The sequence below is a fragment of the Palaemon carinicauda genome, unplaced genomic scaffold, assembly GCF_036898095.1.
Source record: "Palaemon carinicauda isolate YSFRI2023 unplaced genomic scaffold, ASM3689809v2 scaffold40, whole genome shotgun sequence".
In the NCBI taxonomy this organism is placed as follows: Eukaryota; Metazoa; Arthropoda; class Malacostraca; order Decapoda; family Palaemonidae; genus Palaemon; species Palaemon carinicauda.
Window position 1 is genome coordinate 242501 of NW_027171651.1, and position 17270 is coordinate 259770.

Here is a 17270-nt window from a genome sequence, read left to right on the forward strand (position 1 = left end):
CTAGAAACAGGTGGGGTCAATAAAGTGGTTCATCAGTGGCCTTATGCCAGCGCAAAACATTACCACCAGAGGTACAGCTGAGATCTTGCAATAACTGGCGATGTCTGTAGAGGAAAAATATGAGAGATTTTCTTTTAATAATTCCCAAGTCATCTTTGGTCTTTAATATAATTATGCTCTTAGAGGAAAAACTTCGTAACCTTATGTCTCCAAGATCCAGATATCTATTTGGAAGGAATCTTCATGATCATCATCCTTTCCTTAGCTGTTTTTTTTTTTTTTTTTTTTTTTTTCTCCCCCATATGCAATCCGTGCTCAACAGCTCCCTAGACCCTTATACCATGCCGTATAGCCCACATCCTTTAAATCAAGCCATGAATCTCAGCAAATCAAAAACCGCAGCCACTCAGTTTAGATCCAAAAGACGTCTCAAACTGAAGAAAGGCTCAGATCCTCAGAGTCTCCGGCATTTGAAAGGAAGTGATGGAAGACCGTTCTATATTTGAAAATGGCACATCTCCTGAGTTTAACTTTTTCTAAAATTATTTTAAAAACTCATAATGCTATGATTTTCCTTAAATGATGAAATTATTTATGTGAATCAAAATCAAAAGTAATGGCTGATTACAAAAATCAGCATTGCAAACAAATATAATGTAATACTTCATTAAAATTTACATAAGGATTTCTAATCTTTTATCTGCAAAATATCAATCCGAAGATACCCCACAATTTCCTTCTAGTCATGACATTCCCTTGCTGGACTCTTCTTGGTGCTCTTTCCCGGCCATCATCTTATTGATCTACCAGATTTTGAAGTTATACCTAAAATCAATATGTGAAAGAGGGAATGCATATCTAAATTTACAAACTGGTGCAGAGTCATTCCCAGTCTCGTCTTGGAAAGAGGTTTGGTCTTAATGATTACAGAAAAAATATGTGAATATGGTAATGAATAAGAAAGAAAAGGATGTTAAAATAGTAACGTAGAATACAGAAAATATCTAAATAGTAAAAAAGAAGAAAAAAAAAAACCTAATTACACAAAGATGGATAGCTGGCTTTTTTGTAGATCTTCGACTGGAGGTGAAGGGTGGGGGGAGGAGGATAGGATGTGAATGTTGTTAAATGTTTAACCACAAGATGTGTCTATAGACGCAAACATCAAAGACGAAGCTAAAGAAAAATTCCAATGGCTTTGCCCTAATTGTGAAGGTGAAGCCAAGTCAAAATAGGCATGACGAATATGTCGAAAATGGAGCATTGAAATACCTGTACTAAAAGTATGACAGCCCAACAAACCTCTAATGCAAGAGGTAAGACGCCTGAAAAAAGGAGGTTAAAAAACCTCTCTTGCAAGAGGTAAGGTACCTTATATTAAAGGTCCAAGAAAATATAATGTAAAAAGTGTGGCACCTGAAAAAAAAAGATGTAAAAACCTCTAATGCTAGAAATATGGCAACCTCGAAATATAAGTAAAAACATCTAATGCTAAAAGTATGGCACTAAAAATAAAGGTCAAAGATCACCTAATGCTGGAAGTATGGCACCTCAAAAAAAGAGATAGAGAACATCATATGCTTGAAGTATGGCTCCTCAAAATAGACAAAGAACATCTAATGCTGGGAGTAGGGCACCTAAAAAAGGAGGTTATAGAACATCCAATGATACAAGTATGGCACCTCAAAACAGAGGTCATATAACATCCAATGCTAAAAGTATGGCACCTCAAAACATAGGCTAAAGAACATCTAATGCTACCAGTATGGCACCACAAAAAAGAGGTCATAGAACATCCAATGGTACAATTATGGCACCTTAAATGAAGATGTAAAAAACATCTAATGCTGGAAGTATGGCACCTCAAAAAAGGGGTCAGAGAACATCCAAAGCTACCAGTATGGCACCACAAAAAAGAGGTCATAGAACATCCAATGGTACAATTATGGCACCTTAAATGAAGATGTAAAAAACATCTAATGCTGGAAGTATGGCACCTCAAAAAAGGGGTCAGAGAACATCCAAAGCTACCAGTATGGCACCACAAAAAAGAGGTCATAGAACATCCAATGGTACAATTATGGCACCTTAAATGAAGATGTAAAAAACATCTAATGCTGGAAGTATGGCACCTCAAAAAAGGGGTCAGAGAACATCCAAAGCTACAAGTATGTCACCTCAAAACAGAGGTCATAGAACATCTAATCCTTTAAGTATCGCACCTAAAAGAGAGGTCAAAGAACATCTATTGCTAGAAATATGGCACCTCAAAATGAGGTAAAAAGATCATCTAATGCTAGAAATATGGCACCTCGAAACAGAAAGTAAAAGAACACCTAATCCAAGAAGTATGGCACCTCAAAACACAGTTTAAACAACATCAAATGCTACGAATAAGGCACCTCAAAACAGAGGTCGTTGAACATCTAATACTAGAAATATGGTAACTGAAAACACAGGCCAAAGAACATCTAATGATATACGTATGGCACATCAATGGAGAGGTCAAATAAAATCTAATACTAGAAGTATGTTATCTCAAAACAGAAGTGACAAAACATCCAATTCTAGAAGTATGGCATATCAAAATTGAGGCTAAGGAACATCTAATGTTAGAAGAATGGCACTTCAAAAGAGAGGTCAAAGAACATTTACTGATATACGTATTGCACTTTAAAATAGAGGTTAAAGAACACTTAATGCTATAAGTATGATATCTTAAAACAGAGGTCAGACAACATTCAATGCTACAAGTACGGCACTTTAAAACAGAGGTCAAAGAACATCTAATGCTAGAAGTATGGTATCTAAAAACAGAAGTCAAAGATTATCTATAGCTAAAATTAGGCTGCTTCAAATCAGAGGTCAAAGAACCTCTAATGCTAGAATTATAGCACTTAAAACGAGAAGTCAAAGAACACCTAATGTGGTATCTTAAAACAGATGTCAAAGAACATCCAATTCTAAAAGCAAGGCACTTCCTAGCAGATGTTAAAGAACATCTAATGTTAGAAGTATGGCACTTCAAAACATAGGTCAAAGAACATCTAAGTATATAAGTATGGTATCTCTCAACAGAGGTTAGATAACATCCAATGATAGAAGTATGGCACTTAAAAAACAGATGTTAAAGAGCATTCAATGATAAAAATATTGCACCTCATAAAGAAGGCAAATAACATTTAATGTTAGAAGTATGGCACTTCAAAAGAGAGGTCAAAGAACTTCTAATGATATAAGTATGGCACCTCAAAACAGATGTTAATGTTGAGCCCGTCTTTTATTTCTTTGAATATTGGCTTTGTTGTGAGTTTGATTTTGATTTTTCTGAGGGTCTCTGCCTCAACCCCCCCACCACCCACCAGGTACACGTGGACTCTTGGACAGCCCACAAAAAATGTGATTATTTTTCTTATACCTTCCTCCCTCGCATTAGCAATACTTTCTACCAGTCTGTTGTTAAATATCTGCTTTTTCAGAAAAATCTAACTGGGGGCCAAAATAATAGCCATAAATATCGGACAAAATTTATGATGATAATGAAGTAAAGGAGGAGGAGCAGGAAAAGGATATGGAGGAGTTAATAACAGGAGGAAAACGAAGAAAAAAAGGAGGATTACTAAAGAAAGCATCCTGCTGCTTGCTGGATAACCGGAGGACGTCATTGACAGGATACTATTCTTCTATCCTGCCCTGTGTCGGTTCATTCGTTTCAGAATGCCTTGCTCCAGGAGCAAGACCAGGGCTCGTGCGTTGGCAGCCCGCAATGCTTCTCGGAACCAAATACCGAGAGGTAGTCCTGGATAGGAAGACACTTAGCGGTGTCATCAATGGTAAAGACGAAAACGTATCCAAATTTTCCAAAAAGGTATCCGCTTTCCTCTTTAGGAACAAGCTATAAATTTAAAGCTACTATGTACATTTACATTTAGTCAATAGCTTTCCAGCATATGATGGAGATATAGCATCATTCGTCTGGCATTAGCAATCGCTAATTTCTGTTGATCACGAGGCATAAAAATGATTTAGTTCGTAGAGGGATTGTTACAGCTGGTGACAATATGTAGGCCTACATTAAAAAACGCTCTTGCAAATACAGAGAGAAGAAGGGATTGGCATGACTTAAGCTTCATCGGAATTCTGGCTTTTCAAAGAGTGTAGTCCTAATATCATAACCTTAAATTCCATTCGAAATTATCATTTCCATCTGAATAGTTTTGTTTGTGCGTTCGTATGTCTAATTCAACACTGCGTGAATCCTCACTTTTAACTCAAAGGACTAGGTCTAGAGGGTTTTGCTTCCCTGTTTATAATTATTTTAAAAGCAGAAAACTGAACCAACGGTCTCTTCCAATCACTTTGGACTAAGAATTGCATCAATTATTGATTATGGATACAAATGATGATGTTTTGAATTGTGTTTTTGGAAGCAAAACTTAAGATTATAGTTTGTGCCTTATGAAAGCCCAGGTCTTGGTATGGGCAATGTTCCCATGGGAAGGAGAAAGGCCGATGTTAACAATTATCCCATAATAAAAATCATTTTAGCACTTATGAATAAAGTTGTATTATAACTAATAAGATGAAATTTATCTATTTATTATGGACAAAAATTATAATTTAAAATTGACAGAATATGAATTCTTTCCATAGTTGTTAGGTATCTTTAGATTGAATAAAATAGTTTCTATGGGTTGTCAACGCGTTTCTCTGCAGGTTACTCATAGTCTTCATACCTGGTACTTTTATTTATTTTTGGTGATAAAAACGCCGTAAAATAGTTTCCCTTTTCTTTCACAACATTGTGTATATTACTTATCTTCCAGAGAATTAAAATGTCTATGTTAATTAAGTTGATAGAATGCGATACGGCTGATATATTATTATTATTATTATTATTATTATTATTATTATTATTATTATTAGCTAAGCTACAACCCTAGTTGGTAAAAGCAAGATGCTATAAGCCTCAAGGCTCCAACAGGGAAAAATAGCCCGGTGAGGAAAGGAAATAAATAAACGATATAAGAAGTAATGAACAATTGAAATGTTTCTAATGCTATAAATAAGGTGCCTAAAATAGAGGTAAAAGAACCTATAATGCTAGAAGTATGGTAACTGAAAATAGAGGACAAATAGCCACTAATGCTGAAGGTAATACATCTCAAAATGAGGTCATGGTACCATTAATGCTATAGATTAAGGGCCTCAAAATGGAGGTCAAAGAACCTCTAATGCTAAAAGTATAATAACTCCATAACAGGTCAAAGAACCTTTAATACTAGACGAAAGGAAACTCAAAATAGAGGTCAAAGAGCCTGCAATGCTACAAATATGGTGACTCAAAATAGAGGTCAAAGAATCTCTAATGCAATAATGTGCCGCAAAATAAAGGTCAAAGAACCCCTAATTCTAAAATTATGTTACCTCAAAATAGAGGTCAAAGAGCCTCTTATGCTAGAAGTAAGACACCTACAAAATAGAGGTCAAAGAACCTCTAATGATAAAGGTAAGGCAACTCACAATAAAGGTCAAGCCGCTTTTAATGCTGGAAATAGGTCGCCTCAAAATAAAGGTCAAAGAGCCTCTAATGCTAAAAGTATGACACCTCAAAATAGAGGTCAAAGAGCCTTTAATGCTATAAGTGTGGCACTTCAAAATAGCGGTCCAAGAACTGCTAATGCTAAAAGTATGACACCTCAAAATAGAGGTCAAAGAGCCTTTAATGCTATAAGTGTGGCACTTCAAAATAGCGGTCCAAGAACTGCTAATGCTAAAAGTATGACACCTCAAAATAGAGGTCAAAGAGCCTTTAATGCTATAAGTGTGGCACTTCAAAATAGCGGTCCAAGAACTGCTAATGCTAAAAGTATGACACCTCAAAATAGAGGTCAAAGAGCCTTTAATGCTATAAGTGTGGCACTTCAAAATAGCGGTCCAAGAACTGCTAATGCTAAAAGTATGACACCTCAAAATAAAGGTTAAATAGTCTCTAATGCTGTAAGTAAATCACCTCAAAATAGGGGTCGAAGAACCTCTAATGCTAGAAGTATGTACCCTCAAACGAGAGGTCAAAGAGCATCTAATGCTAGAGGTAAGACAACTCAAAACAAAAGTCAATGAACCTCTAATGCTAAATAGGTCAAAGAGCCTCTAATATTAATATGGTCCTTCAAAATAGATGTACAAAAAAAGCATCTAATACTAAAGTATAGCACCTCAAAATAGAGGTCAAACAACCTTTAGTGCTATACGTAAGTCACCTCAAAATAGAGGTCAAAGAGCATCTAATGCTTAGAAGTATGGCAGCCCAAAATAGAGGTCAAAGACCCTCGAATGCGAAATATAAGGTACCTCGAAATAGAGTTCAAAGAACATCTAACGATAGAAGTATGGCACCTGAAAATAATGGTCAAAGACCCTCTAATGCTACAAGTAGGGTACCTCAATAGAAGTCAAAGAGCCTCTAATGCTAGCGGTAAGGCGCAACAAAATAGAGGTTAAAGAACCTCTAATGTTGTATGTAAGGCGCCTCAAAATATAAGCCAGTGAGGCTTATATCCTTAATGAAGGATATGAGCACAAATAATTCATATATATATATATATATATATATATATATATATATATATATATATATATATATACAGTATATATATATATATATATATATATATATATATATATACCAAACGTTCAGCTGTGCTCAACAAGGCACTAGAAGAATTGGAACACCCAGGCCTACAGGGCTGAGGACTAAGAAGCGCGAAGTAGGAGATGATGAATGTACAAGTATTCAATTAAAATCTCAAGATAGAGACGACTGGTGAAATCTTACGGAGACCCTTTGCGTCAAAAGGCGTAAGAGGGGATGGCGATGATATATATAAATTATATATATATATATATATATATATATATATATATATATATATATATATATTTATATATATATCTTACCTCCCCAAATCGTTAACGACGATCCACCGTCTCCTAATATTATGGAGAGCGAAAAGGGAAATAAATATAGTTGGACTTAAATCCATTTAGTACTAAAATCGAGTTATGGTGCTCATTGGTCGTTGAAATGATAATCATAGAAAAGGTGATTTATTCGATTACGTTCGTATAAATTATATATCTTTTTATGCAGGAACCTGTTCAATAAACCATCTTTTCTATGACTGTCATTCCAACGATCAATGAGTCAGTGTCTCCTATAGGTCAAATGGACCGGAAATAGTTGATACTCATGTGATCTGTTCGCTGACTCATCATTCTTTACAAAGGAAAGTTAATATTGTTGTGTAGGGATGTGTAATTCTTTGAAAGAGATTGGTGGTCTTATGCCAACCCAGGCTCTTAGTACAGGCGGTGTTCACGTGCAAAGGAGAAAGGCCGATGTTAACAGTTATCCCATAACAAAAAAATATTTGAGTAATTAGGAATGACGTTTTATTACGACTTGGAGAATAAAAAGGAATTATCTTATTATGTAAGAAATTTCGTAGTTTTCATTTCTTACAATACTAAAAAGTTCCATAGTTTTGAGCAATATTTGAATCAAATGGAATAACTTTTAAGTAGTCGGCGTGTTACCCCGGCACCGGTTTAGGAAATAGTCTCCATTTTCCTGCACTTCGTAGTCTTTTATATCATTTATCCTCAAGAGAATACGATCGTCGGGATTACTTATTATTGAGAGAACTTTAGTCATAATTATGAGAGTAATGAGAAAAGTTAAATGAATTATGAGTACAGTAGAGCGTTGTTGAGGGAAGCACAGACATTCAAATTATTCTTTAGTGGGTTGGTATTGTCTAGAATTCTCAAACTAATGCGTAATATATATCTCTCTCTCTCTCTCTCTCTCTCTCTCTCTCTCTCTCTCTCTCTCTCTCTCTCTCTCTCTCTCTCTCTCTCTCTCTAAACGTAACTGTTGCTTTGGTGAAAAAGTTTGGAAAAGTTTTCTCGAGTTAAATATCCCTTAATGTTATGGATGGTTCTCCAGATGGAATTAACGGGAAGTCAAACGCTTTCCGTAGAGGCTTTCGTTATAACGGGAAACTTAAAACATACATTTAAATACCGAGACAAAATCAGATTTTGTCCTGTGTGATATTTTGCAATCAAATTTTTAGAAATGTTATATGAGGGAGTAGTCTCAGGTACAAAGATCAGTGGAGATTGTGTTCTTAGATTCGGTTAAAATGTTCATCTTATCTTGTGTTCGCGATGTTGTATTGTTGACAATATGAAGATGTACTGTAAAGGGACAGAGCCTACGAGAGCATGGCAAATAAGGAATATCTATATATTGTTTGCTATTTCTATGAATGCAAACGTAAAGATTTAGAGTAATGATGAAACTGACATACAAACAAATCTTTCACCAGTGAAAAAAGTCACTTTGAATAGCACTTCAACTCAAGATATTAGGACTTGAATCATGACGTTAAAAGTTTATCCATATTATTCAGGTGAAGCTCAAGTCATGCCAATGCTTTCATTTTATTCCACACTTCTTTTTTTTTATATACAAACAAAAAAGCTCAAAATCTAACGGGATAATATCACACAGGACACAATCTGATTGGATGAGAGCTGACTGAAAAATATCTCACGGGAAAAAATCACTTAGTACAAAATCTGACGGGACAAAAACTTATACGACAAAATCACATAAGACAAAATCTGACTAGACAAAATCCCATAGAACAGAATCGGACTGGAAAAAATCACATAGGACAGAATCTGACTGGAACAAATCTCACTGGACAAAATCACATAAGACAAAATCTGGTTGGATAAAATCTGACTAGACAAAATCTCATAAGTCAAAATCTAACTGGACCAAATTTCACGGGACAAAATCTGACTGGACAGAATCTCAAGGAACAAAATCCCATAGAACAGAATCGGACTGGACAAAAAATCACATAGGACAGAATCTGACTGGACAAAATCTCACGGGACAAACTCTTGACTGAAAAAATTTCAAGGGACAAAATCATATAGGACAGAATCTGACAGTACAAAATCACATAGGAAAAAATATGACTGGACAAACTCTCACGGGACAAAATCTGACTGAAAAATTTCACGGGACAATATCATATATATAGGACAAAATCTCACGGGACAAAATCTATCAACACAAAATCTCATCGGACAAAATCACTTGGGACAAGATCTGACTGGACAAAATCTCAGGGGACAAAACTAAACAAGACAAGATCTTCCATTTACATGATTTATTCATTTCAGTTATTTCGTCTATTTTTGACAGCTGATCCAGGATGAACAATTCTGTCATTTGTTTTTGTTCACTCTGTTTATGAACTTTTACATCAACGCCAAGTGGTTCATTGATATGTACTTTTTAGTCTTTCTTATAAATAAAACAGAACTTCAAATTATTGTTTACTTTATTGTAGTCTACTGTGGGAATTTGTCCTGGATTCACTGAGAGATTCAATTCAATTCCACTAAGGAACGAAGAGCTTCCCTGTCCCGGTCTAACTTTTGATTATAGACGTCCACAAACTAGATAAAAAGATCCAGAATTTAGCTTTTTTGTGTAGGATACGATTAAAAATTATTATGAATGCTACAGGATATATAAATAAAAAAAAACATTGGAATGAGTGAAAAATGCCAAGATTCTTAGTATTAGTATAAAGATATTGATAATATTCCGAGATAAATGTCCCAAGGTCTTGGGAAAAAAATCCGACATCAATCACTGGTAAAGGAAGGTGATTATGATAAAACAAAACTACGTAAAGGCTAAAAACAATGAAATCTTAATAGAAAGCCTCGACCACTGTGCAGTATCAGTATTTACATAGGGTTACCAATCGATTTTCAACCCTTTGGTAATTTGTCGATGAGGCAAATGCTAAGTCGAACTTACATTCCTGTCTCCACCATGCGCTCTGAATGCATATTTATCCTTTGCATCATGCAGGGTTCTTAGGTCATGACTTGTGGCCCAGGTCTTGACTGCCTCACCATCACTGTTTGTGAGGCTGTGCCCTCAGGTGGTGCTGTAGCTATTAAAGTTACCATTAACAAGATGTACCTTGTTTCCTAGTTGGTGAGTTTGCAACCATGTGAAGTTTGTTGTTGGTTTGTACATACGCGTGATGGTAATGTGTTCAGTGTCCACTAGGAGGATTTCCAGTGAGCCAACTCTCGGCTGAATGTAACGACCAAGGACTGGGTAATAAATGTCCAGAATTCATTAGAAAATTATAATTATAATTGGGTCTTTTACAGATATTTCATATCAGATTTATCTCAGTTTAATCCAAAAAGTAATGAAAAAAGAAACTTCCTCAATAAATTAAGAGACAAAATTAGAAAAGGACAAAAGTGTACTTTGAGGACAGCGTCAGTGTGACATGGGAAGGAGACTTGTCAGACCAAGCAGCAATGGTCAAATTACTAATGACGTCATCATCCTCAATGTGTTATCATAATATGTTTGGGGGTGTTGGCTGACGAGAGAAAGACATGTGCTATGTGAACACCATTTCTCATTTACAAATAAACCAGTAGATTTTTAGGATGTAAGTAAATGGAGTTAGGAGGACAAAAACAAGTGATATAAAAGCGATGCTGTCAAACCTCAAACGACATCAAATAAGATTTCTTATTAAAAAAAGGTAAAAAACAATGGAGGAAGAGCTTACTGGCAATGTGTCAAGCTATTCATGGTGGAAAGATGGCTCTGAACTTGAATCCAAATTCCCGTCAGACAATAGGCCTACGGTTGGTAGGCGAATTACTGACATTACAAGAGACATACCGACCAAGTTGATAAGGAGAAAGTGAAGATTGTAAATTATGTTCTATAGGAGCCTTTGTAGTTTATGGGGACAGGCCTTGGAACGCCAAAAACAAATCTTTGAATTCTTAGAATAAGGTCTCAAACACCTAATGCACAGCTTCGTCAGCAGCAATGATCGTACTAATGTTGGTTTACACCAAAAATAAAATAATCATAAAAGAAGAGGAGCAGAATAACTCACTCGTTTCACAATCACTACAGTTCGAAATAAGTTTACAATATCTTAATATTTGAAATTATTATGTGAAATGTTTATTATTTAAATCTCAAATTTCAAATTCAATTCCTAAATTGGATTAAATGATACATTTAACAAATAAATTCGTATTTTCTTGAAAATTTAAACTATTCTTATAAAAATCTTTCGTCTTAAATTCTCAGTCGAGGACGATAAAGAAAATAAAAGAAATCGATGGGTTATTTTGGTTGTGAGCAAACGTTGCAAGTCGGAATGAGGTGAGGAGCAACGAGGAATAGCAGAGGAAATCCCAAGTGCTGTTTCAGACATGTATCGACACTTACTGTAGACACTTAACTGGACACTTGAAATACAATAATGAATGAATAAAATCAGTTAGGTCAAAGCCAAAAGTGAGGAAATAGAGTCAAGGGAGAGGATTTAAAGAGAGTCAAGGAAGAGGAAATAGAGAGAGTAAAGGAAGAGGAAATAAAGAGTCCCAAGCAGGAGGAAATAAAGAGAGCCAAGAAGGAGGAAATAAAGAGAGCCGAGGAGGAGGAAATAAAGAGAGCCGAGAAAAAAGGAAATAAAGAGAGCCAAGGAAGAGGAAATAAAGAGAGCCAGGGAAGAGAAAATAGAGAGCTAAGAAGAAGAAATGAAGAGAGCCAAGGAAGATTAAATAAAGAGCAGAGGAGGAGGAAATAAAAAGAGCCAAGGAAAAGGAAATAAAGAGAGCCAAGGAAAAGGAAACAAAGAGAGCAAGGTAATGGAAATAAAGAGAGACAAGGAAGATGGATATAAAGAGAGCCGAGGAAAAGGAAATAAAGAGAGCCAAGGAAGATGGATATAAAGAGAGCCGAGGAAAAGGAAATAAAGAGAGCCAAGGAAGAGGAAATAAAGAGTCAACGAAGAGGAAATAAAACGAGCCAAGTCAGAGGAAATAAAAAGAGCCAAGAAAGAAAAATAAAGAGAGCCAAGGAAGAGGAAATAAAGAGCCGAGAAAGAAGAAATAAAGAGAGCCAAGGAAGAGGAAATAAAGAGCAGAGGAAGAGGAAATAAAGAGAGCCAAGGAAAAGGAAAAAAAGAGAGCGAAGGAAAAGGAAACAAAGAGAGCAAGGTAAAGGAAATAAAGAGAGCCAAGGAAGATGGATATAAAGAGAGCCGAGGAAGAGGAAATAGAGAGAACCGAGGAAGAGGATATAAAGAGAGTCGAGGAAGAGGAAATAAAGAGAGCCAAGGAAGAGGAAATAAAGAGTCAATGAAGAGGAAATAAAACGAGCCAAGTAAGCGGAAATAAAGAGAGCAAAGTAACAGGAAATAAAGAGAGCCAAGGAACAGGAAATAAAGAGCCGAGAAAGAGGAAACAAAGAGAGCCGATGAAGAGGAAATAAAGAGAGCCAAGGAAATTGAAATGAAGAGAGCAAGGTAAAGGATATAAAGAGAGCCAAAGATGATGGAAATAAAGAGAGCCAAAGAAGAGGAAATAAAGAGAGCCGAGGAAGAAGAAATAAAGAGAGTCGAGGAAGAAGAAATAAAGAGAGACAAGGAAGAGGAAATAAAGTCATTGAAGAGGAAATAAGAAGAGCCAAGGAAGAGGAAATAAAGAAAGCCGAGAAAGAGGAAATAAAGAGAGCCGAGGAAGAGGAAATAATGAGAGCCAAGGAAGAGGAAATGAAGAGAGCCAAGATAGAGGAAATAAAGAGAGCCGAGGAAGAGTAAATTGAGTCAAGGAAGAGGAAATAAAGATAGCCGAGAAAGAGAAATAATGAGAGCCGAGGAAGAGGAAATAAAGAGAGCCAAGGAAGAGGAAATAAAGAGAGCCGATGAAGAGGAAGTAAAGAGAACCAAGGAAGAGGAAATAAAGAGAGTCAAGGACGGGAGGGAGTAATCTTATTCTGTGCAAAAGTTCCTCTGAATGAGATGAGGAGCAACAAGAAAGGGTCAGAGGAAATCCCAAGTCTTTCAGACATGTATAGACAGACACTTTAAATGCGCTAATGAAAGAATAAAAACAGTTATATAAGAAGAAAAAATTGGGAAATAGAGAGGGCCAAGAAAGAGTGACACAACTAAAACCATTAGAAAATGGCTTAAGAAGAGAGTTTACACAAGTAAGAGGAATGGTTTCTTAACCAGCAACGACAAATTCATATTTTTAGTCGAATTTTATGCGACCAATAACAAAATGTACACAATAGTTATCAATAAATGCCGGTAGGCCTATGGGGGTGAATTTACCAAAGCATACTGACGATGTTCATTCTTTGCAAAAAAAAACTCATTCGCAATATCGATCAAGTAAAAGCTATCGGTTTTCTAAGCTTAATATGTTTTTACTTACGATTTGTTATATCTTTCATTTGTTCTTCAGTTACAATTTTATCTTTATATTTTAGGGGCTTTTAAGTTTTAATTTCATCTAATTTCTAGTTTGCAGAAGATAATTATCAAATGTTTTAATTGATAGTTATGTTACTTGTCTTTGGTTTTAAAACTCTGGTGATAAGGTATGAAGATGAAAACCTCACAAACAGAAAAGTCGTCCACAGACTTGGTAATACTGCACTGACCATGAAAGATCAAGGTTTTTAATATTTCTTTCTATTGGCAAAACTATATATTTATATATATATATATATATATATATATATATATATATATATATATATATATATATGTGTGTGTGTGTGTGTGTGTGTGTGTGTCTGTGTCAGTGTATGTGTGTGTACTGTTAGTAATACTGGGCAAGTACTTAATTCTAAATTTCAATAGTCCGGCCTTCTCCATCATAAGTCTCAATACTACACAGTATTCAAGAAGTTTTACTCCCGCTCTGACAAAGTTGTGGGATGATCTTCCTAAATGGGTAGTTGAATCAGGTGAACTTCAAAAGTTCAAACTTGCAGAAAATGTTTTTATGTTGAACAGGCAGCCATAAATGTTTTTATAGTTTATATATGAAATATGTTTAAAAGTTGTTAATGTCTTAAAATATATTTCAATTGTTCATTACTTCTCATATCGTTTATCTATTTCCTTATTTCCTATCCTCACTGGGCTATTTTTCTCTGTTAGAGCCCTTGTGCATAGTTATAGCATTTTGCTTTTCCATTCAGGGTTGTAGTTTAGCTAATAATAATAATAATAATAATAATAATAATAATAATAATAATAATAATAATAATCTGGTGATACCTTAAAAAACCATAGAGCCTAATTTACATTGACTTTGGGTGATTTCAATGCTAAAGTAGTTCAAAAGAAGAGAGGAGAATCAGCTGTAGGCAAATTTGGAGATGGCAAAAGAAATGGCAAATGAATCATAGTTGTAGAATTTGCTTAAAGAAGCAATCTAAAATCGTAAACCCCTTTCTTTCTATATAAAAACTAACATAGAAAATGGAAATGGAGAAACCCAAATGTAGAAACAAAAAATGAAATAGATTTTATTCCCAGAGAAAAAGTGACTTTAGTTAAAAATGTAAGTGTTAAATAAATCATTAAAGTGAAGTGACCAGGGAATGGGGAGAATGAAAATTTGTCTGGAGCTAAGGAAAGAAAGAGAAAAACTAATTCTAAGAAAAAAAAAATAAACATTTCTGTAATAAGAGAAAAAAAACTAGTGACTTTAGTTTAGCAATACAAAATAGGCACTCACAAGTACATGATGATGAATGTAAGATAATGAATATAAGTACTTAGGACAGACAGTAAGTGTTTCCCCAGGACACATGATCGAAATTAAAAGAAGGATAAGCATACCACGGAGATTATGAAAAGTAAAATGCACTTTCTCTTGAGAGAAATTGATTTAATAATTTGGTCCTACCAGTTTTATGCATCCGAAACTTGGAGCCTTAAAAAAGCCAAAGAATATAAGCTAGTTACAACTGAAAACATATAAAAAGAATAAAGAAAGGAATAATATTAAGAGACAAAAGAGCAACATAGCTAAGAGAGCAAACTAAAATAGAGAATATTAAACAGGAAAAAATGGACATGCGCATGACATATAATGAAAGGGACAGATAACAGATGTACATTGAGAATAACAGAATGGGTCCCTAGAGATTGCAAAAAAGCAGGGAAAGGAAAAGAAGACGATGGATTCACGAGCTAAGAAATGTTACTGGTATAGATTGGCATAGAAAGTCAATAAACAGGCAGGGATGGAACGACATGCCAGATGGCTTTACCCTGCCATTGGATCACTGTCTCGTCTCAACTGCTCATGATAATGATGATACACACACGCTATATATATATATATATATATATATATGTGTGTGTGTGTGTGTGTGTGTGTGTGTGTGTGTGTTTGTGTGTAGCTACTTTCTGAGAGGGGATACCTTAACGTGGGAAAAGGGTTTATGTATCACCAATATCAGCATACCTTTACTAGTCAGGCCACCCATACAAATAGTTTCCCATCATCACCAATCCACAGCTGGCAAGAAAATAACTATGAACCAAAGAGACAACCATCTTCTAAAAAGAGTATGGAAATTCAGTTAAATTCTATTGTTACAGAACAGAGAAAGTAGGAAAAACAATTAAAGAAATAGGAAAATAAAGATCATACATACTGAATCAAAGCAACTTGAGCTAGTAAGCAGAGAGAGTAATGGTGTTTAGGGGATTATTATTATTATTATTATTATTATTATTATTATTATTATTATTATTATTATTAGCTTAGCTACAACCCTAGTTGGAAAAGCAAGATGCAATAAGACCATGGACTCCAACAAGGGAAAAATAGCAGAGTGAGGAAATAAATAAGGAAATAAAAAACAATATAAGAAGTAATGAACCATTAAAGTAAAATATTTAAAAAACATTCACATTAAAACAGATATTTCATATGCAAACTATAAAAATATTTATGTCAGCCTGTTCAACATAAAAACATTTGCTGCAAGATTGAACATTTGAAGTTCTACTGATTCAACTACCCGATTAGGAAGATCATTCCAGAACTTTGTTACAGTATTGTGTAGTATTGAACCTCATGATGGAGAAGGCCTGACTATTAGAGTTAACTGCATGCCTAGTATCACGAACAGGATGGAACTGTCCGGGAAGATTGAATGTAAAGGATGGTCAAAATTACAAAATAATTGCATAATTAACTAATTGAACGACAGTGACAGAGATAAATGTCTAGATCAGGAATAAGAAACTAAATAGACCATAAGTTCCTATCCAACAAGTTAAGATGAGAATCAGCAGCTGAAGACCAGACAGGAGAACAATACTCGAAACGAGGTGGAATTCAAGAAATAAAACACTTCTTCAGAATAGATTGATCACCGAAAATCGTAAAAGGCTTTCTCAATAAGCCAATATTTTGCGGAATTGAAAAAGACACACCTAATGTGTTTCTCAAAAGTGAATTTGCTGTAGAGAATCACACCTACAATTTTAAGAGTCATACAAAGTTAAAGAACATTATCAATACTCAGATCCGGATGTTGAGGAGCCACTGTCCTTGACCTACTTACAATCATACTTTGAGATTTCTTAGGATTCGACTCTAAGCTCCATAATTTGCACCATGCACTAATTTCAGCTAGAACTCTATCAAGGAATTCAGCAACCACAGATCTACATTCAGGAGATGGAATTGATGCAGTACAGTATTGCCCCTAAAGGATCAAAGGAATCATGCACCAACGTAGTCTATAAATGTTCATAATATTTGCAGAAGCTCATGTAAAATAGGAAATGTATACTTGAGTAAACCAGTAATCATTTGATAAAGACAGTTTTGGGGAAAGAGTATTGTAGTGAATTGAATATGAGGAGAAGGAATAACCAATCTTTTATTGAAACAAAGTCTTACGTCTGGAAACTTGAAGAGGCTGATGAAATAAGATGATTCCCGTAAGAAAAAAATTGACACCACTAAAGAGATCTCCTTCAATGAAGATATATATATATATATATATATATATATATATATATATATATATATATATAAATATATGTATATATATATATATATATATATATATATCTATATATATATATATATACATACTGTATATATACACAGCATATTAAATATATGTTAGAGTGTATATATATATATATATATATATACATATATATATATATATATATATATATATATATATACAGTATATCATATCTATATGCACGTGCATATATATACATATATAAAGAGATATATATATATATATATATATATATATATATATATATATATATATA

At 34.6% G+C, this 17270-nt stretch overlaps 1 protein-coding gene across 1 annotated transcript; it reads left to right on the forward strand.

Moving 5' to 3' along the window:
• Positions 1 to 12178: 12178 nt before the first annotated feature.
• Positions 12179 to 12752, forward strand: LOC137636825 (uncharacterized). Its single transcript, XM_068369181.1, has 2 exons — positions 12179 to 12287; positions 12451 to 12752. Exons 1-2 carry the CDS (start codon positions 12179 to 12181, stop codon positions 12750 to 12752), a joined length of 411 nt encoding a protein of 136 aa, XP_068225282.1.
• The last annotated feature ends 4518 nt before the right edge of the window (positions 12753 to 17270 follow it).